This window comes from Aspergillus campestris (assembly GCF_002847485.1).
Source record: "Aspergillus campestris IBT 28561 chromosome Unknown P168scaffold_15, whole genome shotgun sequence".
Taxonomy (NCBI): domain Eukaryota; kingdom Fungi; phylum Ascomycota; class Eurotiomycetes; order Eurotiales; family Aspergillaceae; genus Aspergillus; species Aspergillus campestris.
In genome coordinates this window covers 501,236-527,348 of record NW_020194350.1, presented here as the reverse complement: position 1 = coordinate 527,348, position 26,113 = coordinate 501,236, and the positions used below count along the sequence as shown (strand labels likewise).

The 26,113-nt window shown below is 52.3% G+C and overlaps 10 protein-coding genes and 1 non-coding gene across 11 annotated transcripts; 6 read left to right on the top strand and 5 right to left on the bottom strand.

Annotated features, from left to right (window-relative positions):
* Positions 1–582: 582 nt before the first annotated feature.
* On the top strand, positions 583–3,269 carry P168DRAFT_77688 (phosphoketolase family protein). Its single transcript, XM_024842142.1, has 2 exons — positions 583–740; positions 809–3,269. Exon 2 carries the CDS (start codon positions 816–818, stop codon positions 3,255–3,257), a length of 2,442 nt encoding a protein of 813 aa, XP_024688981.1. The 5' UTR covers positions 583–740; positions 809–815; the 3' UTR covers positions 3,258–3,269.
* A 410-nt stretch (positions 3,270–3,679) lies between these two features.
* Positions 3,680–5,097, top strand: P168DRAFT_260538 (putative mitochondrial carrier protein (Rim2)). Its single transcript, XM_024834670.1, has 4 exons — positions 3,680–3,912; positions 3,973–4,029; positions 4,095–4,746; positions 4,799–5,097. The coding sequence occupies exons 1-4, from the start codon at positions 3,782–3,784 to the stop codon at positions 5,006–5,008; spliced, it is 1,050 nt and encodes a 349-aa protein (XP_024688980.1). The 5' UTR covers positions 3,680–3,781; the 3' UTR covers positions 5,009–5,097.
* Positions 5,098–6,385: 1,288 nt separating this feature from the next.
* P168DRAFT_293637 (uncharacterized protein) lies at positions 6,386–7,537 on the bottom strand. The gene is made up of 2 exons (XM_024837850.1): positions 6,680–7,537; positions 6,386–6,623 (listed from the first exon to the last, which is right to left on the bottom strand). Exons 1-2 carry the CDS (start codon positions 7,167–7,169, stop codon positions 6,571–6,573), a joined length of 543 nt encoding a protein of 180 aa, XP_024688979.1. The 5' UTR covers positions 7,170–7,537; the 3' UTR covers positions 6,386–6,570.
* Positions 7,538–9,526: 1,989 nt separating this feature from the next.
* On the top strand, positions 9,527–11,164 carry P168DRAFT_293636 (uncharacterized protein). The gene is made up of 3 exons (XM_024837849.1): positions 9,527–10,832; positions 10,874–10,953; positions 11,106–11,164. The coding sequence occupies exons 1-3, from the start codon at positions 9,970–9,972 to the stop codon at positions 11,150–11,152; spliced, it is 990 nt and encodes a 329-aa protein (XP_024688978.1). The 5' UTR covers positions 9,527–9,969; the 3' UTR covers positions 11,153–11,164.
* A 13-nt stretch (positions 11,165–11,177) lies between these two features.
* P168DRAFT_313536 (cytochrome P450) lies at positions 11,178–13,125 on the bottom strand (the record flags this gene model as incomplete). Its single annotated transcript, XM_024839670.1, has 2 exons — positions 11,646–13,125; positions 11,178–11,593 (listed from the first exon to the last, which is right to left on the bottom strand). The coding sequence occupies exons 1-2, from the start codon at positions 12,760–12,762 to the stop codon at positions 11,178–11,180; spliced, it is 1,533 nt and encodes a 510-aa protein (XP_024688977.1). The 5' UTR covers positions 12,763–13,125.
* A 230-nt stretch (positions 13,126–13,355) lies between these two features.
* On the bottom strand, positions 13,356–14,786 carry P168DRAFT_313535 (isocitrate lyase/PEP mutase family protein; the record flags this gene model as incomplete). Its single annotated transcript, XM_024839669.1, has 3 exons — positions 14,021–14,786; positions 13,475–13,959; positions 13,356–13,427 (listed from the first exon to the last, which is right to left on the bottom strand). Exons 1-3 carry the CDS (start codon positions 14,463–14,465, stop codon positions 13,356–13,358), a joined length of 1,002 nt encoding a protein of 333 aa, XP_024688976.1. The 5' UTR covers positions 14,466–14,786.
* Positions 14,787–15,634: 848 nt separating this feature from the next.
* bgt2 (GPI-anchored beta-1,3-endoglucanase EglC) lies at positions 15,635–17,936 on the bottom strand (the record flags this gene model as incomplete). The annotated part of the gene is made up of 2 exons (XM_024839668.1): positions 16,513–17,936; positions 15,635–15,783 (listed from the first exon to the last, which is right to left on the bottom strand). The coding sequence occupies exons 1-2, from the start codon at positions 17,693–17,695 to the stop codon at positions 15,635–15,637; spliced, it is 1,332 nt and encodes a 443-aa protein (XP_024688975.1). The 5' UTR covers positions 17,696–17,936.
* Positions 17,937–19,550: 1,614 nt separating this feature from the next.
* Positions 19,551–20,875, top strand: P168DRAFT_276346 (TauD/TfdA family dioxygenase; the record flags this gene model as incomplete). The annotated part of the gene is made up of 3 exons (XM_024835551.1): positions 19,551–19,841; positions 19,892–20,157; positions 20,212–20,875. The coding sequence occupies 3 exons, from the start codon at positions 19,551–19,553 to the stop codon at positions 20,873–20,875; spliced, it is 1,221 nt and encodes a 406-aa protein (XP_024688974.1).
* A 154-nt stretch (positions 20,876–21,029) lies between these two features.
* Positions 21,030–22,793, bottom strand: P168DRAFT_276343 (cytochrome P450; the record flags this gene model as incomplete). The annotated part of the gene is made up of 3 exons (XM_024835550.1): positions 22,649–22,793; positions 22,114–22,601; positions 21,030–22,050 (listed from the first exon to the last, which is right to left on the bottom strand). Exons 1-3 carry the CDS (start codon positions 22,766–22,768, stop codon positions 21,030–21,032), a joined length of 1,629 nt encoding a protein of 542 aa, XP_024688973.1. The 5' UTR covers positions 22,769–22,793.
* Positions 22,794–23,730: 937 nt separating this feature from the next.
* On the top strand, positions 23,731–25,150 carry P168DRAFT_276339 (MCT family MFS transporter; the record flags this gene model as incomplete). Its single annotated transcript, XM_024835549.1, has 4 exons — positions 23,731–24,454; positions 24,499–24,604; positions 24,657–24,932; positions 24,988–25,150. The coding sequence occupies 4 exons, from the start codon at positions 23,731–23,733 to the stop codon at positions 25,148–25,150; spliced, it is 1,269 nt and encodes a 422-aa protein (XP_024688972.1).
* A 576-nt stretch (positions 25,151–25,726) lies between these two features.
* Positions 25,727–25,800, top strand: P168DRAFT_t158. The gene has a single exon. It is a non-coding gene; the product is annotated as a tRNA-Val (tRNA).
* The last annotated feature ends 313 nt before the right edge of the window (positions 25,801–26,113 follow it).

Below are 26,113 nucleotides of genomic sequence, written 5' to 3'. Positions count from 1 at the left end.
ATTATGGAAGTGGGAGTGAAAGTAGGAGAGAAGACAATGCTGTCGGTGGTATAAGTGGCAGTAAATTAGTTTCTTAGCATATCAGCCCCGTCATGCAGAACAACTAGTTGGTCGAAGCATTGTGACAGGAGGCACATGGGCGTCCCTCTGACTACAACCATCTTTTACTATCACCATCACAACCTTTTCGCAAGAATAAACCCCGTACTCATGGACTCAGCAGGAATTACCCCAAGTAAATTACCTGCACGGAAATACCCCCCTTGGTTGATGCGCGCCAGCAACATGACGTCATGGTACCCAGATCAAAGCGACGCTTTTGATACCCTTATCAGATGCATCATCCGACTTATCGACTCTCAAAGCCATGATCAAATCACTTTCTTAACAAACATCACGTCCATCATTCATCTCTAAATCTTTTACTTTTCCTACCTGAAGAGTCAGGGACCAGCTGGACCTGAACCGCATTGCAGCGTAGTGGTGACCGGTTGACACCTATGTAGACGTCATTGACTTGCCGTCTTCGCGTTATCCGTCACACGAACATAGTAGTAGTGCATAACGATGTTGCAGAGGATGTGCTCGTCAGCAAGCTTATATACCTGCTTGCGCTCAGGAACTGGCTTCGAAGGTGGAAAAGCCGATTTACCCGCTTCGTTCTGCCTTACCCATATGTGGCAGATCATTGAGGACGGATAACCACAGCGATTCTTTATAACATCCCGTCGCAGAAATAGGTATGTATGCTATAGCTCTTCTACTGACTACCCCTCACCTTTGTCTTCGTGGACTGACTCCACAGCAGATCAATCATGGCGTCGAACGCGGACAAAGCCAGCATCGCTGCCTATGGCCCAGCTCGCTCCACAGTGAAGGGCGAGCCCCTTGAGGCGCAGGAGCTGAAAAAGATGGACACGTACTTCCGAGCGAGCATGTACCTGTGTCTTGGTATGCTCTTTCTGCGCGACAACGTTCTCCTGAAGGAGCCCTTGAAAGTGGAGCATCTGAAGGCTCGACTCCTGGGTCACTGGGGTTCGGACGCCGGCCAGTCCTTCACCTGGATTCACATGAACCGGTTGATCAAAAAGTACGACCTGGACGCGTTTTTCGTTTCCGGTCCGGGCCACGGTGCGCCTGGAATCCTGTCGCAGGCGTATCTGGAGGGCGTCTACTCGGAAGTGTACACCTGCAAGAGCGAGACCGAGAAGGGCATGCAGAAGTTCTTCAAGCAGTTCTCCTTCCCTGGCGGTATTGGCAGCCATGCCACCCCTGAGACACCGGGCAGTCTCCACGAGGGTGGCGAGCTCGGGTACTCGATCTCGCATGCGTTCGGCAGCGTCTTTGACCATCCCGACCTGATCGCCCTGACGATGGTGGGTGACGGTGAGTCGGAGACCGGGCCCCTGGCGACGAGCTGGCACAGCACGAAGTTCCTCAACCCTATTACCGACGGGGCGGTTCTTCCTGTGCTCCATCTCAACGGGTACAAGATCAACAACCCGACTGTCCTGGCGCGTATCAGCCACGACGAACTGTCGAATCTGTTTGCTGGCTACGGCTGGACTCCGTACTTTGTGGAAGGAAGCGACAGGGAGAGCATGCACCAAGCCATGGCAGCAACCCTGGAGCAATGCGTCGTGGAGATCAAGAAGTATCAGAAGCAAGCGCGGGATTCCGGAAAGCCATTTAGGCCCCGTTGGCCCATGATCATTCTCCGAACCCCCAAAGGGTGGTCTGCCCCGAGAGAAGTGGACGGGAAGTACCTTGAGGGATTCTGGCGCGCGCATCAGATTCCCCTTCCCGATGTTCTCAAGAACCCTGCCCACTTGAAGCTGTTGGAGTCATGGATGAAGAGTTACAAGCCAGAGGAATTTTTCGACTCGAATGGAACGTTGAAGCCGGAGCTCAAGGCACTTGCGCCGAAGGGAAACTCCCGTATGAGTGCCAATCCCGTGACCAATGGCGGTTTGCTCCGCAGGCCCCTCGACATGCCGGATTTCCGTGAGTACGCCTTCCCTGACATCGAGCCCGGCGTCTCGATCCGCGGAAGCATGATCAACATGTCGAAGTTCCTGCGGGACGTGGTCGCGCGGAATATGACTTCATTCCGGGTGTTTGGACCGGATGAGACCGAGTCCAACAAGCTGGGCGAAGTTTACAAGGCCGGCAAGAAGGTGTGGATGGGCGAGTATTTCGAAGAGGACAAGGACGGAGGCAACCTCGCCCCGGCGGGTCGTGTGATGGAGATGCTGAGCGAGCATACCTGCGAGGGCTGGCTGGAAGGCTACATCCTGTCTGGCCGACACGGTATCCTGAACAGCTACGAGCCGTTCATCCACGTCATCGACTCCATGGTCAACCAGCACTGCAAGTGGATCGAGAAGTGCCTCGAAGTCGAATGGCGCTCCAAGGTCGCCTCTCTCAACATCCTTCTCACTGCCACCGTGTGGAGACAGGATCACAACGGCTTCACCCACCAGGATCCAGGCTTCCTGGACATCGTCGCTAACAAGAGCCCGGAGGTTGTCCGCGTCTATCTCCCACCCGACGGGAACACCCTGCTCTCCGTCATGGACCACTGCTTCCGCAGCGTGAACTACATCAACGTGGTGGTCGCCGACAAGCAGGACCACATCCAGTACCTGAACATGCAAGAGGCCATCGAGCACTGCACCAAGGGCGTGGGGATCTGGGACTGGGCGTGCAACGACCAGGGCCAGGAGCCAGACATCGTCATGGCAGCATGCGGCGACGTCCCCACCCAGGAGGCGCTCGCAGCCGTCACCCTCCTCCGCGATTATCTGCCCGAGCTGAAGGTCCGATTCGTCAACGTGGTCGACCTCTTCCGACTGATCTCGGAGACCGAGCACCCGCACGGCATGTCAGACCGCCACTGGGTGTCGGTCTTCACGGACAACAAGCCCATCATCTTCAACTTCCACTCCTACCCGTGGCTCATCCACCGCATGACCTACAGGCGTCCGGGGCAGGGCAATCTGCACGTCCGCGGATACCGCGAGAAGGGCAACATCGACACGCCATTCGAGCTGGCGATCCGCAACCAGACCGACCGGTACAGCCTGGCGATCGACGCTATCGACCGTGCTCAGCATCTAGGGAACACGGCTTCGGGGGTGCGGGAGAAGTTCATCAACTGGCAGCTGGACGCCAAGTCGGCGGCCTATGACGACGGGATCGATCCCGACCACATTCGGAATTGGACCTGGAAGTACCCGAGACTGAAGCAGGAGTAGGCCTGCTATGTAATATGCGATACTTAATTTATATCTACTGTTTTTATATAACTTGTCAGCTGCGTTTCTTCATTCTCCAGGGTTGGAGATGATTGTAGTGCACATAGTAAAATATGGTTTTGATAAGACATAGTGAGCGAGAATATGATAGAAAGGCAAGCGCCAGTACGATGAAGAAAATGTAAAGAACTTCGGACACGTATAATTGAAGGTGTACTCCGTACGCGAGAATGTCAACCTCAGGCACCAAGGTATCATCCGGACAGCCGATCTGGAGCCGCATTGTCCAGCCAATCACATCGAATTATCTAAAGACTAGTCATCCAGCTCACCGCCTCCTCTCACCGCCCCGAACTGCCGGGTGGCTACAGGTAAAAAATAAAAAATAAAAGAATTTCCCCGACCGGGCCAGACCGAAAATCCATGATTAAGTTTTCTTCTCCTTCATCAAAGACAAGTTGCTGGAGCAGAAGAGGACGCTTAATTTCTCTTTGACACGCGTCGATCTCGTCATACTTGAGAATATGCAGTCTCATGTCCATAACCCAGCCGATCCGGCTTCGGATTCGTTGCCCCCGACTCTTCCGACTGATGAACTGGCTGGCCAGAAGGGCGGTTCAGCTTTCGGATCATGGTCTCATTTGATCGCCGGCGCGTGAGTGATGCCTCTCACCGATGTCTGTCTCTGCGATATGCTAACCACCGATATGTATAGAGCCGGTGGTATGGTCACAGCGGTCTTGACCAGTCCGCTCGATGTCCTCCGAACACGGTATGCTGACACGTCCATATCCTCGCGATATCCGCGCCGAAGGCTAATCAAACGACAACGCGCAGGTTACAAACCGACTACTATCAGACCCAGTCAGCCGGTCGTTTAATCAAAGCGCCGCACCCCCAGTTCCGCCAGTCCTTCTACCGCTCCTCCATCGTCCATTTCCGCGAAACGTTCGCGATCCTCTTCAACATCCACGCCGTCGAAGGCTGGCGCGGGATGTTCAAGGGCCTCGGCCCCAGTCTGACGGGCGTTGTCCCCGCCAGCGCGGTCAAGTTCTACGCATACGGCAACTGCAAGCGTCTTTATCCGGAGCTCTTGGGGCTCGAGAAGGACTCGACGCTGGTGCATGCCCTGTCCGCCGCCAGTGCGGGCGTGGCGACGGGTTCCGCCACCAACCCGATCTGGGTCGTCAAGACCCGTCTGCAGCTTGATAAGGCCGGCGCGCGGCGATATAAGAACAGTCTGGACTGTTTGAAGCAGATTATACAGCAGGAGGGCCCCAAGGGCCTCTACAGGGGTCTAACGGCCAGCTATCTGGGCACTATCGAAACGACGCTGCATCTCGCGATGTACGAGAAGATCAAGGGATTGATGGCGAAGGAAATCGACCTCGAGGGGAGCAAGGACAACCAGTTAGTTCAAGGCTTGGCGCTGAGTGGAGCTTCTGGGCTCTCCAAGCTATTCGCATGCTTGATCGCGTATCCTCACGAGGTAACACCCCATTCTTCACCATATATTGCACAACCGGTCTAATGTAGAACAGGTTATCCGCACCCGACTGCGTCAGGCCCCCATGGCCGACGGCCGACAAAAATACACAGGGATCCTCCAGTGCGCGCGACTGATCCTGAAGGAGGAGGGCATGATCGCGCTGTACGGCGGGCTGACGGCGCATCTTCTCCGGACGGTGCCGTCGGCGGCGATCACCATTGGGACGTATGAGCTGGTTCTCAAGGTCCTGGAGGGACGGTAACTGCATTTTACCTCACTACTCCCTTTCCATTGATACTCCCCTTCATGTATTATAATAGATGTATGTATGATAGATATAGAACAGGCTGCTACGATACCCTGTATGATGAAATTGGACATTAAGCGGGTGTTTCTTTTATTCTTGTTCGTCAGAGAGTACTCCGTGGTGTTAGTACTTGATCCGACGAGTATCCTTGTTTATTTGTAGAAGGGTTGTTATAGGCCAGCTGATAATAACTGGAGTTAAGGGTGTATTCATGGCAGTGGTTGAAAGACGGATAAAATCGAATGATTCATCTGGATCATTAGTGTAGTATTCCGTGGTACTCCGAACTGGTAGGTACTTGTAGGCACTAAGCATCATTGTCTTTCAAAACAATAATATAAAACAGAATGAGACGAAAAAGAAAGAAAATAGGATAAATAAATAACCTCTATCTGACAGATGATATAAAACGGAATAAAAAGAAAAGAAAAGAAAAGAAAGAAAAGGCTGAAAGGATCACTCCGGTGTCAACGGCGAAGAGACATATGTAATAACCCGTGGATACGAACATAATCATATAGGATGATTTATTTTAATACAGGTTTTTTAAATCCTTAATCGGATCTGGGTTGGATGATCGCCGGTGGAATCAGGGTAAGGTAGATCGGATCATATTCCGATTCTTTAATTGAACTGTTCTTCGGTATAGGATCAACTAGGTATTAAGGAGAATAGACAGCGATCGATCAGATGCTGAAGGGTACAAAGTACCTACCATGATGATACTGATCGAATTGCTATAATAAACCAACGGAACGAAAAAGAATAAGTAAATAGATAGCTCGAATTCGGTGGCGGGTTTGGCGTCTTTCTAGAACATCCACTGTGGGTCTTATTTCCATCATTTATATATATTTTCATATATATAATTTTATATGTATAAATGTGAAGACAGGGATCATTTAATCTTGACCAGTCCGCCGGGAATTATCCGCATGGATATATCCAAGAAATGACGCACCCTACAGAATATTCTAGCTTTGCTTCCGGTATATAGCATAGTATATAGTCTATCATGCTGACAGTTCGATGCCCAACTGGATGTCCGCCCAAGACGGAGTAGGAGGCTCTCAAACCAGCCAACAGCGCGAGGCGTGATCCATCTGGTTACACCGGGACGCTGCTTGAGTTGGCCGGCTCCACTTCTTGTTTCAGGATGGGTGTCTTGGTTTTTGTTTTCGTTGTTGGAAGCAAACAGATCTTATAGGGGATTATAGGGTGGAATTGTAAAATTTGGGATGGTTAGGTGGGGAAAAGAAGATTTGATACTAGAGGAAAATACGTAGTATACGTCCCGTCCCGACAGCTGTAGATGTCAATCTACTCAGTAGTATTCAATACAAATTAGATGCAAATGCGAGTGAATGCTAAGTAAACGCTAGTGGTATATAGAAACAAAAAAGAAGTAAAAGGACAAAAGAAGAGATGCAAAACGCCTATGCCAAGATAACCCAACTCCGCCGATAATCCAATGCGAGAACGATCATGATAACGCGTTTGAAAGGAGGTGTGCGAGGCTAGCCCGACAGGTTGGACTTTTGGGCCTGACCGTTGGCCATTCTTTCTTTCTCTATTCAGGTTAGATTTGTTGTTTATTGATGGGGGGAAGTTGGGAGGAGAGGTTACCTCGGGCTTGTTGAATCTGACGAATGGTGTCGTTGTGGATTTGTTCCCAGCGGGCTTGGTATTGAGCCAGATCAGAGGCAGCAACGGTGCCATTTTGTTGTCTGGTCGATTCTTTCTTGTCCATGGTAGCCGGATAGATTGGTTGGAGGATTGGTTGGAGATATTGGAGGACGGGATCAAGTAGCCACAAGGAGATGTAGTGACAGAAAGATTGCAAAGACTGAGACTGAGACTGAGACTGAAGATTGAAGATTGAAGATTGAAGATTGAAGATTGAAGATTGAAGATTGAAGTTTGAAGTTTGAAGACTGAAGCCTGAAGAGACAGAGACAGACAGAGGATAGAAGTATGATGGTGGTGTGTTGTGAGAGAAGCTCTGAAAGACAGGGAGAGAAGTATTTATAGAGGATTCAGAGTCACGATGATGGTACCACCAACATCCACATCCACATCCAAGACAATTATGACCAGCATAATCTTTGTCAATCATTTCCCGTCCCCTTCAACCTAGCCAGAGACCTAGTCCAGTCGACCTGGTCAGAATAGACCTGGTCGCACATCGCCATGTGGTTGTGGTTCGGGATGGAACCAAGGGCGGGTACCCTTCCCTTTGGATTCCGGCTTCCCCGTCAGATTGGGTCTGTATTCTTTCTTTGCTCTCTTTTCTTTTTATTATGATTTCTGACATTGTACTTTGGTCATGGATGGTTGAAACGGTGCCGGGGAGACGGGTCGTTCTTTCATTCTCCCTTGCGTGGATCAAAGACAACGGTATAGATCGGATGGATCATCTATCAAGGAATCGAGATTCCGATTGGACGGGGAAGACTTATTGGATGGGTACTTTCACTTGGTACTTTCATACCTATATACCTGGGATGCTATTCCAGTCGATCTATCAGGATACTGTGGGACAGCATGTCGGGAATTCGGGCAGGAGGTTATTGGTTTTTACTCTCCGACTTCATTGTTTGGACATTGTCAACTGGCATATCCTACAGTAAGGTACTTTTGCTTCGACCACTAATTCATAAATCTACAGAATCATAACAAAGAATATATGAGATCCACTCGATCCATTCAATCTTCATCTTTCTTCCTTGTTTGATTTGTTGTGTTATTGATCTATACTAATGTATAATTTTTCATAACCGCCCATAGCGATGCCTGTCCGTCTGATTCGCCGGCTCATCTCCGGCTTTTATACACGATCGATGACATCAGTCTTCTTCAGCAATCAATCAGATCAACACCGTGACAGACTCACCATTGTCCTTGTTCCTATCCTCCTATCCTCTGGTTACTCAAATTGGTCTTCATCACGGCCCAGCTTCACCGCCACTTCTACTCCTCATCCACACCGCCATCGTTCGAATCCAATCGTGTCGGTCCACTTCGGGATCCCTGGAAATGATTCCCGACGGTCATGCCTCCCCTCCTTCGGCGGTGTGGCGTCTAGGGATCCTGGCCAGAGTATACATCCTACATCCTACCTACCTACAACGCTCTCGGAATAAAGGCAAACGATCCTACGATGCGACCATGAAACCAAACCATCAAAGACGGCCCGGTCCCAACGGCAGCAGACCGGTGGAACCTCACCATCTCCGAACCCAGATCGGCTCCTCCCCTGTCCTCCGGCGGGGCGCGCTGCCACCGTGACGTCGGCGTAGAAACCCTGGATCATGCGACAGCGGAACATACCTGAAGGGCACCAGTGGGAGAGAAAGGATCATGCAAGGTCGGAAGTCCACAGCATGTCCCCTTCAAACCCTGCTTGACAGGGAATTCCGGAGACAAGAGAGTCACGTCGGGCCTGCATCGGAATACTTCGCCTCGATCTCCCATCCCACCCCGTGACCGTGACCGTGACCGTGACAGGGGGTTGCATGGCTACCTAATTACGACGTGATGTCAGGATAATCGCCCCGTCATTTGCCAGGACATGACCGCTCCTGCAGTTCCGTGATGGTCAGGCGCAAGGCTGCCCGTGCTGAACTCTGTGATTGGAGTTGATGCGGCAGCGGAGCAAACTTGAGAGGAATGGGATCGACCTTTCATCTTTTTTCTGTTGCAATGCCGGACGCAGACGGACATGCACCGCGGGATTTCCATTCGACCTGAGTGGTCTGATGCAGCCCAAAGTCACCCGGTTGGTCCTACATAGATGCCTTTCTCAAGCCCTCCACCGACACTTCCTTGACCCGTAAGGCAGAGGCTGTGGGAGTGATTTCAACGCGGTCGGGGATGTAAGAGATATACCCGTCCGCCCAGCAGGTGGACATATGACTCATGACAGCATGTTCGATGTATCTGCTTGCAGACCTGATCTGCCCGACTGGTTGCCTACTGCCTATCCGCTTAGATTTACTTCAGTGTCTTAAGTGTTATTGCCGATCCTCCTGCCCAACATTAGTGCTTGACTACCATCGAGATGCATGACTTGGCTCCGCTCTGCAAGTGTATTGGTTGGTTCGCAGTTTCAACAGTGCAAGCACCGAACTGCGTCTGAGGCGTTGATGTGGCTTGCAAGTCGCCTTGCACCTTGTATTTTGAAAATATCTATGTAGAACTATACGTAGTAGATCGTCAGAATATAGTAGGCGTAGCAATATAGATCGACAGCAAATCTTGGCACAGCCACTATCCACTAGACCGAATAACATATATCGCACAAGTTTACAATGATTTACAAATGTCATGATATCTTGTAGCTGAGTAGTAATCCCTTCAATATTCAGTTAGTTACAACATCTTTTACTACTCCGTACCTACAAATGCGTTGACAGTAATAAAGCATCCTATTGGCCTTGTAGATAGGTTAAGTGGACCCTACCCATCAACACCACAATAATGACCTACAGTAGGATTCTAGCAGAATCCCATCAAAACCAAACAATAAAACCATACATATTTATAGGTATATAACAGCATGCAAAATGCCACACCTCCTCCACCTCCCAACAGAAATCCTCCTCAGCATCTACCACAACACATCCAACATTGACGACGTGCTGCACCTGGCGCGAACATGTCGGCAGATGCACGCTATCTTCCACGCGCCGCGGAACCGCGTTGAGATCTTTCGCTCGGTTATAGTATGTCACAACCCCTTCATTATAACCATATATCATCCATCCTATCCCCAAAGTAAATCCTATAATAATAAACCACCTAACTAACCAGACTAGAAATCCACCCCCCACCACAAAACAGACCACCAAATAAGCTACCTCCAAGATCTCCACTCAACCCTAGAAACACTCTACGGCGCCAACAACAACCTAACAATGGGCTTTCTGCGCCCGTCAGACAAGATCTTCACCCACGTAGACTCCCTCCTTACCAGCGACAAGTACATGTCCGACCAATTCGTCTGGGACACTGTTGCCCGGTGGCACGGGATGAAAGTTCTTTTTTTCGGGCTGTACTGCGATGAGTCTGTGCATGCTTCGTACGTCAACTCGACCCCGCCCAGGGCGCAGTTTAAAGAGTCGAATCGGTATAGGGATCGGCTTGCTGCTGAAGATCCCTTGGCTCCACCAGCTGGTGTTACTATCACGATTGATAGTGCGGCGCAGGAGAAGCAAGCGTTATGGCGCGCCTACGAGCGCTTTTACCAAGCCCTAACCCTCCACTGGGCCGTCATCGAAACGCTCTGCCTAGCACGCGCCGCATCATACACCTCCAGCACCGAGCGCAACGCGCGCTTCGAGCACATCTGGACGCAGTGGACGGATACGGCCCGACCACTGAAGATCAAGATCGACGTGCTGGAAGTAGTCGAGTTCGTGTGGGGATATCTCGGACGGAAGGTGTTCCAGGAGAAAGACGTGATCGTGAAGTGGGTGGGTGGGACGAGTGTGTTTGATGAATTCTACGATGAGGAGGAGCCGGTGGGGACGAACTGGATGTATTTTGTGCGGTGTTTGATGAGGTATTTGAGGCCGGCGCATATACTGGAGTTGCTTTTGGGGGTTGTGTGGAAGGGGGAGGGGAGGGAGGAGATTGATAGGGTGGAGTATTTGAGACGGGTAGGATTCTTTGATGAGTCTGCTGGGGTTGTGGAGAGGGAGGATGAGGAAGAGTCTGATCCAGATACGATGTTTAATATTGGGGGATTGCAGGAGGATGTTGCGGTTGGTTTGGAGGCGTGGGCGGAGGGCATGAGGTGGATGTTGATACTGAGGCTAGATGGGAGGTGTATCGGGATAAGTTGTGGGGAGCGGAGATGCGGGGGAGGGTGCTGTTTCGGGAGGAGAGTGAGGAGGGTTGTTTGGGCGGATTACGGGGGATAGGGAGGGGGGAGGTGGTGGCCGTGCTGGTAGACTTGACTAGGGACATATCGAGGTTGGTATGGGCTGAGACGAAGGCATGTACGGGGAGACTAGATAATAAATATAGACAACTATAGACATAATACTAGCAATCACAATTTACAAGCCAACCAACAGAGTAGTTACAGTATCATAAATCATCAACACACAACCCAAGACAATCAAGGCCGTACACTAACCTTCGTCCCATTCCGTGAACAAAGCGTCAACGTCAGACTCTCCTCCCAAGGTCCAGGGTCGCGACTCTCCAGCGTCGCAAACCGCTGCGCCAGACGCACAGTAACATAGCCCGCCTCCGTCAGCGCGTACTGCTGCCCGACGCAGATACGCGGGCCGCCGTTGAACGGCAGATACTCCCACCCGGGACGGATGTCGGCCCACCGTTCCGGACGGAACTCGTTGGCGTCGGGGCCGTAGATGTCTTCCCGTCTGTGCATGGTGTACACGCTGTAGGCGATGATCGTGCCCTTGGGTACGAAGACCGGGGACTTGCCGTCGGGCCCGCCGCCGACGGGGAGGACCGTGTCGGCTACGGCTAGGCGGGAGTTGGATGGGACGACGGGGTGGAGGCGGAGGGCTGGTATTCGTTAGTGGGATTAGGGTGGGGGACTTTTTTCGGGGATGCTTACATTCGTTCATGCAGTACTTGAGATAGGTCAGATTGCGGAGCTGCTCGTAGGTAGGGGCGCGACCGTCCAGCGTGGCGATCTCTTCGCGCAGCTTGTTCCAAATGCGCGGGTTCTTAGCCAGCATGAAGAACATGTTGCTCAGCAGGGAGGCGGTGGTGTCTCTCCCCGCGAGGAGAACGTTCATCAGCTCGTCGCGGATACGACGGCGATCGCCAGTCTGGCGCGCCAGTCCAGACAGGAAGTAGTAGCGACCGTTGGACTCACCGGCGCCGGCGGCCTTCTCCTCGTCGTAGCGGTCGCGCACCTTCATAGCTTTGTCGACAAACTCGTCGACCATCTCGTGGCAGACGCGGTTGCATTCGTCAGCTTTGGGATTCCGGTAGAAGCGACGCAGGCCGCCCAGACGGGCCTTGGTGGCCGTCGCGTCCTGGGCGTAGTTGAAGGCCTCGGCGAAATCGGGCTTGTTGTCGTCGTTGACGCGGGAAAGGCGCTTCTTCAGACTGTGGACGCTGTGGCCGAAGAGGAACTCGGTGGCGGAGTCGATGGTGTAGCCGAAGAAGAGATCCTGCAGATCGACGGTGCTCCCGTCGGTGGGGATCAGGTCGAAGAGGTCCGCCATGAGGTCCTCGAACAGGTCGAGGTGGGCGACCTGGTCCTTGACGAAGTTGGGACGGATCATGGCGCGCGACTGCGCCCAGTGGGCGCCGTCTGTGGTAAAGATACCGTGGCCGAGCAAGGGGCCAAAGGACGAGATGCGGTTACCCAGGCTAAAGTCCTTGAACTTGAGGGAGAGGATGGTCTTGACGTTGAGCGGCTCGCAGGTGAAGATGAGGTTGGTGCGGATGCGGGTGCTGGCGAAGGTCTTGCCGTAGAGATTGAACCGCTTGAGCGCGCGATCCAGCATGATATGCTGTTTGCCGGCTTGTATCATGCTGTAGATCTCGTCGAGGCCAAAAAGGGGATCCTTGCCCATGATCCGCACGGGGGGGAGACAGTTGTTCTCCCGCGCCATGCGGCGTTGGGCCAATTTGCGCTGGAGGACGGAGATGAGGTAGAGCAGGGCCACTACGGCGGTCGCAACGACCGCCACAGGCGAGTGGACGCTCTCTAAAATCATGTCGCTAGAGGCAGTTGGCAGTGAGGTGGTTGAAGACCTTATTGAGGGGTGTGATTTTGTGCCCCAAAACCTGGCTGCTGGGTGGATCGGGCTTTTATAACGCTAGACCGATGAAATCAGAGTCGAATGGGGTACAGGCAATAGTTAGACCGAGCAGGAATTATGCTAAGCATAACCGGCAACCTAGGGATCGGCGTTAGGACTTGGTGCAACTAGTTTGCTATTCTTGATTATTCGAGTAAAGGCCGAGGCCGAAGTGGAGGCATCGGGGCTCAATAATGGCATCCCTTCAAGATTCAGCATGGCATCCCTTCAAGGTTCAGAACTGGATACCGAGATACCCTCGCCTGTTGGCTTATCCCGTACGGAAGAAAATAGAAGAAAGGGAAATAGAAATGAAGCCTAAGAGAAAGAAGAAGATCACATGTTTGTGCTGTGTTATGCATTCCATTCATGCGTTATGCTGAATGACTAATCTCGGTCGGGGATATGAATCTCCCCGTTATGACGTATGCGGAGACACTCAGGCCGAACACCGAGTTTACCATCGACTGTCTACAGACTTTGGACAAGAGGCCAGGCAGAAGCCAATATCAAGTCCCGTCACTAGTCTTAGACGGGCGAACCAAGCCCTCCTCCGTGTACTCATACCGCGCCTCTTGATTCTGCAGGAGTTAGCCCAGCTGTAGTCAACTGTATAGTAGCCACTCACCCAATATCGGTTAAATCCGACCCCTTCGCACATCTCCGAATACCCCAGGATCTGCGGCGGCGGCGTCCCATCCACCATACTCCGCTTCAGTCCCTCCAGCGCATCCCGAATACTCTTCAACCGCGCAGCGACCAGCGTCCACGGATACGCGACCGCAGCAAACCCCATCCGAGCAAGCTCCCCAGCAGGGAGATTCTCGGTCTTGCCGCCCTCGATAATATTCGCCAGCATAGGCATATCCAGCTCCTTGACGCACCGCGCCATTGCATCCTTGTCCGGAAGAGCCTCAACAAAGACAGCATCGGCCCCCATGCGCTTAAACTCGGCGGCGCGCGCCATCGCCTCGTCCCACCCGTGGATCAGGGCGTCAGTGCGCGCCAGGATGAAGATATCCCGGCCTTCGTTGCGCGCGTCACATGCAGCCTGGATGCGCGCGTAAGCTTCGCCTCGCGAGACGACCGATTTACCTTTCGTGTGACCACATCCTGACAGATTACATTAGCTACCCCTGAACACAGCCCAAATATGTTGATAACGGGAACCCACGCTTAGGCCACGTCTGATCCTCGATCATAACGCCCGCCGCGCCCGCCGCAGCGAACGACTCCACCGTGCGCCTAACATTCATAGGACTGCCGTAGCCCGTGTCTCCATCCGCCATGAGCGGAATGGACGTGACGCGCACGATCTCCTGGATGCGAGCGCACATCTCCGCCATGGCGATGTATCCTGTGTCGGGGAGGCCGAAGGAGCTGGCGACGGCGAAGCCGGACAGGAAGAGCATGGGGAATCCGGCCTCCTCGATTAGTCGCGAGGAGAGCCCGTCGTAGCTGCAGGGGAAGGCGAGGATTTTGGACGGGTCGCGATGGGCCTCGCGCATTATGGCGCGGAGGCGTGATGTTTGGGGGGAGGGGGTGCGTCCGTTGACATTGTTGGTGGATTCGGGAGTGGACTGGGGAGGGGAGGGATTGAAGGGATATGGGGTTGTCATGGTCGTCAATGGTCTGGTTGATTGCGATGCGGTTGTTGAAGGGAGAGTCAAAATTGATCGGTGAGGGGCATGTCGTCATGCCGATCGTTACCGTCTGTTGTCCATATCCATATCCAGACTGTCAGGAACTGGACTGATCGAGGTGACTAGTCAGTCATTAACCATAGATCAAGACAAGTAATACTAGTGATATACTGCATCGCAGCTGGGAGACCGAATCTCTTCAGTTTCCTCCGTACTTAGTATTCCTCCACAAATGGAAGGGTGTTCAACATAGACGTGATCATGTCAACCACCAGAATACTACAACATGAATAACACTGAAATGTTACTTTACCAGTACCTCGCTTTAATTATTCTATCAACTGCATATGAAGATTCTAACAAAATCCCCACATTCCAATCAAGTAAGTGATACCCCTCCCTACTACAACCCCAATAGATCCAACATTCCAACCACAGGCAAAGAATGTGAAAACAGCCCTACCTGCAATCCTTGATCGACTCCACTGCTGAACCACCCATGGTTCTTTCTCTTCCAATGCATATTTTTCTTTAACACTACACCCGAAGAAAGTCACAGTAGGAATTGCAGTAAACCGGGTAGTAGTAGTACCACATGTGGATGGATGCCGGTTTCGGAAGGACTCCACAATCCGGGCGTGATCTGGGGTTTAAGTTGTATTGGACAATGCTTTATCTCCTTGATCACACTGTTAGGTGGATGTAACTCTGTTTGGCTGGTTGTGATGTGGAATTCATTGTGGATTGGTACCTTACCTACTAAGGTAAGGAGTAAAGGGTGAGTTTGGTCAATGTTTTCGTTGTCAGAAATCAGACTTTTCTCTGGTATAGATTGTGTTCGAGAGTCGAGTGTCAAGTTCAGTCAATCATGGCCTACTCTAGCGCTATAATGATGAATGATGAATGATCAATACTACAATACGAATTGTAAACCAGAATTAACAACCAATCTAAACGAACGACAATTTACCATATGATAATAATCCTAACTTCTAATCTAAAAGACAAGTGAGAGAAAAAAAATAACAATCAAAAGAATTTCAAAAACGCCGCGAATCTCTTTCCACCACAGTAGTAGTACAGTAAGTAGTATGGATAGGATCAAGTAAGGTAAGGAAGGTAGATAAGGAAGGAAGTCGGCAAAATTAAACCGCCACAACAAGAGCAACCATCAGCACAACAATGCCAAACACCGACCCAGTCAACTGGGTAGCACCGCTAGTAGCGAGCGGCACGGAAGCCGACGACGAGGCCGAGCCCTCGGACTTGCCGGCGCCAACGCCGGAGCCAGAGCCTTCAGAGGACTCGCTGCCGGAGGTGGGGTGGGAGGAGACGGCTGCCTTGGTGGACGAGACGACGATGGAGGAGGCGCGCGAGGACGCGAGCGTGGGGGCGCGAGAGGCACCGGAGCTGACGGGGACGTTGGGGCGGCCGGGGTGGGGGGTAGACTGGCTGCTGGGGATGACGGCTGAGGAGGACACTCCGGAGGTTCCGGCTGGGGAGCCCGAGCCCGAGGCCGAGCCCAAGCCCGAGGAACCGGAGGAGGAACCAGACGAGGCACCGGAGGAGCCGACGGCACCGGCGGATGAACCAGTGGATGAGCCAGACGAACCAGCGGATGCGCCGGTGGACGAGCCACTAGATTGGTCAGAGCCAGAGGTCGAACCGGTAGAGCCAGCAGATGAGCCAGTGGATTGGTCGGCGGAGCCAGAAGAGGAACCGGCGCCAGTGGAGCCGGCGCCAGTAGAGCCAGTAGCCTGTTCAGCAGAGCCAGACGAGGAACCAGAGCCAGTGGACGAGCCAGCGGATGAGCCAGTAGAGTCAGCGCCAGTAGATCCAGCAGCCTGTTCAGCAGAGCCGGAAGAAGAACCAGAGCCAGAAGAACCAGAGCCAGTGGACGAGCCAGTGGACGAGCCAGTAGAGCCAGCAGCCTGCTCACCAGAGCCGGAAGAAGAACCAGAGCCAGTGGACGATCCAGTAGACTGGCCTTCAGAGCCGGCAGCCTGCTCAGAGCCAGAGGAACCAGAGCCAGAGCCAGAAGAACCAGCAGACGAACCAGCGAACTGGCCAGAAGAGCCACCCGACGAGCCCTCGGACGAACCGGCAGACTGGCCAGAGGAGGAGTCAGCCGCGACTCCAGCAGAGCCAGAGCCAGAGCTGGAGCCAGAGCCAGAGCCAGTAGAGGCACCGGAAGAGGCACCAGCAGCACCAGCAGCACCAGCAGAAGCGACCGGAGAGGCACTAGAGTGAGACGCGCTGGCAGAAGACGACGACGAACCACCCTTGCAGCTGAGATCATACAAAGGAGTAGTGCTCAGATCGGCACCGGTGACACCAAAGCTAGGGCTGGAACCGGCATCCTCGAGAATATACCACCAGGTGTTAACATTACCGAACAGCGGGCAGCCGACCTCGTCCCAGTAGATCTTGGCATTCTCGGTATTGGCGACAGCCAGGTTCTCGGTCTTGCCGCTGACGGGCCAGCCAGTCTCGGTGATCCAGACCTCCTTGCCCCCGGCGGCGGCCTTGGTCTTGGCGACGGACTCGTCGAAGAGCGCCTTGGCGTCTTCGATGCCGTTGGGCATGGTGTTCTGGAAGTAAGGGTAGCCGTCGAAGCCGAGCCAGTCGCAGGCTTCGATGACGGCGGAGTTGGTGCCGTTGACCCAGGCGGTCCAGGTATCGACGTGGCCGATGGTGGCGTCGCTGAGGGAGGTGCCGGAGATGGTGGAGCGGACCCGGTCGATGTAGGAGACGAGTTCGTCGGGGTTGACGCCGATGCCGGCGTGGGCCTTGACGCCGTCGACGGAGTTGCGGTAGAGGTCCTCGCTGCCGACGGAGATGCCGACGACGAGCTTGGTAAAGGCGTCGCCGTACTGGTCGATGGCCTTCTTGAGGGCGGCGATCTCGTTGTCCATGCCGCCGCCGGAGGCCCAGAGACCCAGCAAGAGGGAGGTCTCCTCGGCGATGGCGGCGGGGATGGCGGAGATGGGGTCGTTGGCGGTGCCGCCTTGGATCATGGTGTAGAGACGGGCACTGGTGAAGCCGGAGGTGCCGACGAGGTTCTTGGCGGTCTTGAACTCGGCTTCAAAGTCGGTTTGGACCTTGCTGCTGCCGTCGACCTTGGCGGCGCCATAGTTGAAGCCCTGGTGGACGGCTTCGGCGGAGACCAAGGTGAGGGCGAGGGCGACGGCGGATTTAAGGTGCATCTTGAACGAAGGGAGTGGTATGAAGTACAAAAGAGAGTATGAATCCAACGAATGGAGTGATGATAGGGTTGAATAGAAACCCGAATCCAACGAGAGAGTGAATCAGGTATAAAGAGGGTATGAAGGAGAGAAAGAAGATGAAGAAGAAACCAAAGGAGGAGAGGATGAGAGGATGAGCAGCAAGAAATATAACAAGAAAGAACAAGAAAGAACAAAAACAAGGAATGGAAATAGAAACAGAATAAAGAATAAAGAAAGAAGGCAAATCTAGACCTGGGTGGATCCTCGTCGCGTTTCCCGACTCGAGGATTGTCTGGATCAAGTGGAGTCGTCGCCATTTATAGATCGTTTAATTGGATTGGCTTCTGGTGCTGCATTCGGTCAACGTATGATTCGACAGGTAATGAATGAATAGATTTGTCTGTGATGAGTTACATCTCCCCCTATACTCTGTGGGAGTACGGAGATGAATATGAATGGTAGATAGATAATAGAATATAATGAGAGTATATGATGGCATATAGTATATAGTATATAATTAGAGTATATTATAGTGTAAAATTGAATATACAATTGAATATACAATTGAATATATAAATAGTAGTGTATAATATAATATATTATATATAGAATGAGACAGATGAAGCTATACATAGATCCCCCTATCCGTCCCCAGAATTCCTTCACTTTAACCCAGACACATCATCCTAATCCGTCAGTGGATCAAGATACCGTATCATTTCTATCCATCTCCCCATCTACCCCATAATAACCCCCTTGATGATAGTAACCTGAATAGAACAGTACAACGAAACGATGATCAATCATCTACTCCCGGACCGAACCATCTTGATCGACCAGATCCTTCTCCCATTCCAGTAATTCCACCGACAATCCTTTTCTCCACCTTATGCCGTCGCCACCAAATTGGCACACCTTGGCACACAGACGCCACTGATTTGATAGGCAACTTATCCGCGTTGTAACCATCAGACAGCACCCTGACTGCTTTTCGCACACCACGTTCCGTGGTTCACCCCTCCGGATCAAGACCGATTAGGGGAACCTGGTTTACATGGTCGGAACCATTGTTCGTCTCTTCGACTGAATTCAGATGGTCGGAGAAGAATTATCCGGCAACCAGAAAACAAGGCATTGGCGACAAAGTTTGTAAAAATTCAATCGCCATCTCTATGGTTGGATGAAGCCATCAGGAACGGAGGGTCAAAATCTGGAGTAACATACAATCAACGATGGACAGGGAACGGTGTCATCCCTGCTTACTCCCAATACATGTTCGCCTCCGATGCTCCTCGACGCATTCGATTGAAATATCTCTTTCACTCACGGCGCCTCCTAACCCCAACGGCAGACGCTGAAGTGGGATAGTCTGGGTGGGACCATGCAACCGGTGCCTTCTTCCCCTTTTCCCTTCACCTTTTCCTTTTGTCTACGGCGGATCAGACAAATCTATCGTGGCTGAAGTCTCCATTGCGAATGTTAGAGTAACGTGTCCAATTGTCGCGTCGCTCGTCATCCCTTGGTCGGTGGTCTCGGCGGAGTAGAGACGTCATGTAGATCTACACGGTAGTTATCATATTGAGGGACGCGATTTATCGATAGCTTCTGCTATCTCTCTGTATCAAATCAAAAACACAGCACAATATGGCCTTTTGAAGAATTGTATATTCGATGTAGTCAAAACACCACTGATAAGACGCGGAGAATCTCCGACACGGCGACTCCCCCGACAGCCGATATGCATCAATGCGGGGTGTCTCAGGATGCGGGGTATCATAGTACTTAGTAGTAGCCTCATCACGATAGATACCAAATAAGCCACTCAATAACCACAATGGCGCCCGGACTCGTGGAAACCCCTACTGCGGCCGCAGCAGCAGCCAACAAATCCGCCTTTCCAGATGGCCTCAAGACCTCAGGCCAACACGCCCCGGATTACACCCTCGTAAAGCCCTACTCAGCCTTCCCCAAGGAGATCACCGGCCCAACAGTCTGGCAAGCCGACGACTACAGGGACAGTCCGGAGCGATGGACGTACTCCTTCAATGAACGCGACATCGACGAGATCAGCACGGCTGCAGATCGGTTCATCCACGCGGGGACGCCTTTGACGGGTATTACCAAGGTAATTCACCCAGCCAGCACTAGATTCACACAACTACTAAGATATTGTAGGACCATTTCCCCCTCCCCGGTCTGTCCGATCGGATGGAAGAACTGCGCAAGGATCTCGTCGACGGAAAAGGCTTCTTTCTCTTCCGCAATCTGCCCGTGCAGGACTGGGACTTGCAGAAGGCGGCTGTCGCGTACATGGGACTAGGCACGTACCTGGGCTACTTCGTCAGCCAGAACGGACGGGGCCATGTCCTCGGCCACGTCAAGGATCTAGGCGAAGATCCGACACGGACAGATAAAGTGCGGATCTACCGCACCAACGCACGGTACGTCTCCCCCAGTCCTCCAGAATAGAGAACCACTAATGATAGATGAAAAAGACAATACTTCCACACAGACGGCGCCGACCTCGTCGGCCTCCTCTGCATCGCGAAGTCCCAATCCGGCGGCGAATCCGACATCGTCTCCACGCACCACATCCTCAACATCCTGCAACGCACGCACCCAGACGTCGTCGAAACCCTCGCCACCCCAAACTGGTACTTTGACCGCAAGGGCGAAGTCTCCGCTGGCCAGGAGCCGTGGATCCGCGGCAGCGTTATCTACTTGGAAAACAGGACCGACGGGCAAGAACCCCGCGTCTACGCGCGGTTCGATCCCAACAATGTTACCTCGCTGGGGAGATTCAACAGCGGGCCTGACGCGCGCATTCCACCGCTGTCTGAGAAGCAGAAATACGCGATGGAGGTGCTGGAGACGACGTGCAAGACACATGCGCTCCATATGATTCTAGCCCCCGGCGACATCCAGTTCCTGAGTAACTCGCATGTGTTTCACGCGCGCACGGCGTATGAGGATTATCCGCCTGGGGCGGTGGATGAGGCGGGACGGCCTTGTCGGAGACGGCATTTGATGAGGTTGTGGTTGGCGGTGCCGCAGGGTGAGGGGGGGTGGAGGTTGCCGTATCCTGATTGTGGAGAGGCGAAGAGGGGGGGGATTCAGGTTGATGAGCAGCCGCCGGCTTGTCCTTTTGATGCGGAGTGATGCTTCTCTGGATGTGTGCATGGGATGTGTCTATTGGATCTTGTGGGGGGTGGTTGTATTGTCCGATGACATAGGCCAAACAAACAACAGGAATGATGCAGTTCATTGTAGCTGTCATATTATCAATCGCTTTAGCAGACCAGTAGATACTCACTCACTCCTCCCGCTTAAGCTCCCGAGCAACCACCCGACAAGGATACCCATCAGCGGGATGCGTCCCCGCCCTATCAGTCTGATACGCCCTATCCCCCCAAACAGTCTTCACCCCCTCACCCCCCCAACCAGCCCGCATCGCATCCCACTCCTCATAAGCAGGCTTAACATCAAACTCCCTAACCGTCAAAGCCAACACAGCCTGAATCTCCCTAAACACGAGAGTCTGGCCAATACACGCCCTCGGACCATGCTCAAAAGGCCGATACGCGCCAGGCACAGGATGAAGCGCATGCGACTCAGGGACGAGGAAGCGCTCCGGTAGGAACTCGGTCGGACGGGGCCAGACGCGGGGGTTGGCGTGTGAGGCGGGGTGTAGGACGAGTGTTGCTAGACCGTCTGTTGGGTAGAGCGTGCCGTGCCGGTCTGTGAAGGTGTGGTTGCTGGCGCCTTGGCGGAGGGTTGCGGCTGGGGGGTAGAGACGGAGGGTTTCTTTGATTACTGCGGTTGTGTAGGTGCAGTCGTTGAGGAGGGCTGGGCGGGCGCGGAGCAGTTCAGCGGGGTTGGGGTCGGTGCCGAAGATGGTGTCGTGTTCGCTGCGGAGGCGGGCGAGGATGGCTGGGTGTTGGGACAGCAGGTGGTATATGTAGACTATTGTACTGGAGGTAGTGTCGTTGCCAGCGAAGAGGAAGAGGCGGATTTGGTGGGTAGCATAGCGGGCGAACGATTCGTCCAGGTGGTTGGGGTCATGGTCCCCATCGTTGGAGGTGCGGTAGGCCTCGAGGGCGAGGGAGATGACTGATTTGCCTCGCTTGGTAGAGTTGTTGTCATGCGCTTCGGAAAATCGCTTGTCGAGCTCTGTGCGGATGTAGCGGTCCATTACAGAGCCGTAGTAGCGTTGGATGAAGGGCCGGAGGGGGTGTGCTAGAATGCGCGGGTCCCAGAAACTGTGCCAGGTGGTGACTTTGTTGAGTGCTGTCGCTAGGGGGTTGTCAGATCGCTGGTAGTCGAGGTCGGCGTCGCTATATAGTAAGTAAGTAGGTGCGTGATTGTTGTAGACGGAGAGAATAATAGGGGGAGGCTACAGCGTCACTTTCAGAATAACATCCATTGTCAAACGCGTAGTCAAATCATCAAGAAGAAACAGCCCCTTCCCAACTCGATCGCGCAACTTATCGCAAAACACCTGCGCCGAGTCCACGATACTCGGCACGAGGTCCGTCATGCTCGCGGCGCTAAAGCCAGGATTGAACAACGCGCGCCAGCGTTTCCACTCTGCGCCGCCCATGGCGATTAGACTCGGGCCGCCTGTGATGGGCGTCATCGCGTGGGCGAACTTTTCTGTTTTCGGTAGGTTCCACTTGGAGGTGATTTGGATGGCGGCGTCGGGGTCGTAGACGACCAACTCGGCTGGGTAGATGGGCCACATGTCGAGGAGGAAGATCTCCGTGGCGCCGTACTCTAAGGCGAGATCGCGAACGGCCAGGTTGACGCTCACGTCGCGGGGTAGGGTCTTGAGGTATTTGTTCAAGACTAGGAGGTGGCCCGTTATCCAGCTCCATTCGGGCATGGCCTGTCGTGTGTTAGACAAGTGGTCGGTCTTGAACGTGGTAGACTCACCATCCCCTGTTGGCGCAGTCGGTAGATGCGCCGTCGGTGGTGATACCCGACATAGAGTCCATATCCTACAGCCGTCAGCAGAGCGATGCTGACGGTCACGATGAAACTGGCCATCGACATTCTACAGATTTAGTGTGGAGAGAAGAAAGGGAGAGAATGAGATGTGATGAAGCTGTAAACAAACAGGTCAAACTAGTCGATCATTCCTCGATCGATCAATCGATCAATCGATAGATAGATCGATAGAATTGACCCGACTAGGAGATGCTATTCCTCATGCAGTCTAGTCGTCCCACTCTTCTTTCATGTTGGTGTTGGAGATTTGTTGACCCCGCTAGACATCAGGTTTGAATGAGAATAGATCAATTGTGTGATTCATACTATATCCTCATGGGTAAATATTTGTAGACTGTTTACCTATTCAAACCGGAACTGAACTATGTTAAGAATTAGCACTATTGTTGGTATGTGTCAACATCATCAACCATGACACACTATCATCTTATCCCCATTTCACTGGAGAATAATAAGGATAAATAAAGTACGGAGCATATATTTATCAATCCTGGTCAACTCTACTTCCTCTAAATTAAGCAGGATCCAGATACTGAATGCGGAAGTCCGTCCCACATACCAACAGAATGACGGATCCATCACGGTTAGGGCAAACCCATCTACGGACCTGCAGATGCCTGGATCATCTTCATGAACCCCTGCATAATAAGAGCAAATTCGATAATCTAGCCCTTTACTCATTGGGAAAGAATTTCCTGTCTTGATAAGATTCACGCCACATCCACACTCCTAATGCGCAATCTAATGAATATCCCCGACGACCCCGCCATTCCTCAGTGACTCATGCCTCATGCATACATTGCGCATTGCTTCTCCTTATATGAATGGCATCTAGCTTGAATGAAAGTTTAGACACCAAACACAGCTCAATCCAGCAGATTCACCATGGAGCCCCCAAAGAACCAGACAACCGTCACTCCCTTTGAGGTGGACGAGTCTTCTGTCGGAGTTGGACCCAGCACCAGCCCATTTAGAGATACCCCCCTGACGGTGGATTCGATACATCAATGACCACCATCCACTCAGTCACCGATCCCCCAGAATCCCAAGAACGCTCCACTGACACCGCTGAGAGCTTCCCCGACGGCGGCTACCGGTCATGGCTCGTCGTCATGGGATCATTCCTGCTACTCATGTCCTCCTACGGACTGATGAACTCAGTCGGAGTGTTGCAGTCCTACCTCGAGAGCCACCAGCTCTCGGACTACTCCAGCCAAAACGTCGGCTGGATCTCAGGCCTATTCGTGTTCATGTCCCTCGGTCTGGGCGTGTTGGTCGGACCCATGTTCGACACATACGGGCCCCGAGAGCTAGTAATGTCCGGATCCGTCTTCTACGCAGCCAGTCTCTTTCTCACCGCAGAATGTACGCTCTACTGGCACTTCATCCTCTGTTTCGGAATCATGGCCGGTATAGGCGGCGCCCTGACCAGCACAGTGGGCATGTCGTGTGTGCCGCACTGGTTCCAGGCGCGCGCCGGCATGGCGCTCGGCACGGCGATGGCCGGGGCAGGGCTGGGGGGTGTCATCTTCCCGTTTATCCTGAAGGGAGCGTTCGCCAGTCTGGGATTTAAGTGGGGGATGCGCATCTTGGCGTTTGTGGTTCTGATTTTGTCCGGGTTGGGCTCGTTCTTGGTTAAGTCGCGGCTGCCAAAGGGGCAGCTCAAGGCGGCTATTGATATTCGTTGTTTTCGGGATTCGCGCTTTACGTGGTTGAGTGCGGCGATCTTCAGTAAGCTGGCTTGCCTGTTATTGAGGTACCGCTAACGCAGATAGCACTGGAGCTGGAAGTGTTTGCCCTGATCGGTCTATACCCAACATACGTAGCCAAGCAGGGGTTCAGCACCAGCGCCGGCGTGTACACCCTAGTCGTGTTGAACGTGTAAGTAACCACTCTACACACCCTCTTCCCCACACTAACCAAGACGAAACAGATGCTCCTGCATCGGCAGACTTCTCGCAGGCCGCATCGCCGACCGCTACGGCCGGCTAAACGTGCTCATCATCCTAATCTCAGCAGCAGTGATCACCATCTTCGTCATCCTGTACCCCTTCAGCCACCACCTCCCAGCACTGTATCTCTTCAGCGCGCTGTACGGACTCTTCTCGGGGTCGTTCATCAGTCTGGCGCCTGTTTGTATCCGCCAGGTGTCGCACGCCAAGGAGATTGGGATGCGATTTGGGACGTGCTACTGTCTTGTTAGTTTTGCGTATGTATCCCTCACTCCCATGGTCTAGATATGGCGGTCGGGCTGATATTTGCAGCACGTTAATCTGTATTCCTATCGGTGGCGAGGTGCTTGAAAAGGTTGGCTCAAGGATTGTGGTAGTGTGGTTGGGGTGTATGCTGCTGCTGTCGACGCTGCTATTTTTGACGGCGCGGTGGGCTTGTCTGGACTATAAGTGGCATTGGCGTATCAAGATTTGATCTGCATTATATACTGGCGATGATACGGTGGGTTATTATACAACCACTGTGTTATTGGAACGTCAGTTGAATCGGCTTGGAAATAAAAATAGGGCTAATAATCAAAAGAAAGGATTGATACAGGTGTGGGATGGTAATAAAATGGAGGATGGAGTTAAAGATCTAACATGGCATTTGTTTCTAGATTATTCCTTTTCTTCTAGGCAATGATTAGGTGAGAGAATCAGTCACTGCCTTTTTTTTTTTGTAACAATATCCAGTGTTGTTGAAATATGATCTCTAGACTTATGCGGATAAGCACCATACTAATGTGACAAAATATATATTGAACGGTATAGATGTATAAAGGGCAATAACCGAGTATTTTGCTGTTGATCTTAATTTTATGTAATGAGATATACATTTGAAAATCACTGAAATATCCTAAACACATAATCTGCATCAGCAAATGGTGTGGTGAAATATACCTGGTATACCCAAAAACCTCACAACCTCAACCCAAGAGTCAATCAATTGCTGTTACTCTCAAACAGAATATTGCTGATATATCCAAAACAGAAAGCTTTCTTCAACAACGGCCGGATGGATTAGTTGGTCATATCGTTTGCTTAACACGCACAAGGTCCTGGGTTCGAGCCCCAGTCTGGTCATTTCTTTTTGCTTTTTCTTCCTCATCCTTATCACTATTTTTTTCTTATCTTGAATGGCAAAGTAGTGGACGCTTTTTCATTCTTTTTTTAGTGGCTTGCTTCGAAGCTTATGCATGATGCCAAGATGTTGGACTCGTGGCGGCTGCAGTGTATATCGATTGTGCTTTTTGATCCACTTTGCCGTGCATTCTACTATGCATTCTGCTATACTTTTAGCAGCAACCACCTACTACTGTCTTAGCCAGACCGCTAATAAGAACCTAATCTCAAGTCACCCTTGAATATTAGAACGATGTTTTTTATGATATACACC

Excerpts from the sequence above, each read along its gene's own strand:
- P168DRAFT_293637 (XM_024837850.1), bottom strand. The coding sequence starts at position 7,169 with ATGATTGACAAAGATTATGCTGGTCATAATTGTCTTGGATGTGGATGT. Across the intron at positions 6,624-6,679 it reads TCAGATTCAACAAGCCCGAG|AGAAAGAAAGAATGGCCAAC; the intron begins GTAACCTCTCCT and ends TAACCTGAATAG.
- P168DRAFT_260538 (XM_024834670.1), top strand. The coding sequence starts at position 3,782 with ATGCAGTCTCATGTCCATAACCCAGCCGATCCGGCTTCGGATTCGTTG. Across the intron at positions 4,030-4,094 it reads CTCGATGTCCTCCGAACACG|GTTACAAACCGACTACTATC; the intron begins GTATGCTGACAC and ends GACAACGCGCAG. Across the intron at positions 4,747-4,798 it reads TGATCGCGTATCCTCACGAG|GTTATCCGCACCCGACTGCG; the intron begins GTAACACCCCAT and ends AATGTAGAACAG.
- P168DRAFT_77688 (XM_024842142.1), top strand. The coding sequence starts at position 816 with ATGGCGTCGAACGCGGACAAAGCCAGCATCGCTGCCTATGGCCCAGCT.
- P168DRAFT_293636 (XM_024837849.1), top strand. The coding sequence starts at position 9,970 with ATGGGCTTTCTGCGCCCGTCAGACAAGATCTTCACCCACGTAGACTCC. Across the intron at positions 10,833-10,873 it reads GTTGCGGTTGGTTTGGAGGC|ATGGGAGGTGTATCGGGATA; the intron begins GTGGGCGGAGGG and ends TACTGAGGCTAG. Across the intron at positions 10,954-11,105 it reads GGAGGAGAGTGAGGAGGGTT|CAATCACAATTTACAAGCCA; the intron begins GTTTGGGCGGAT and ends ACATAATACTAG.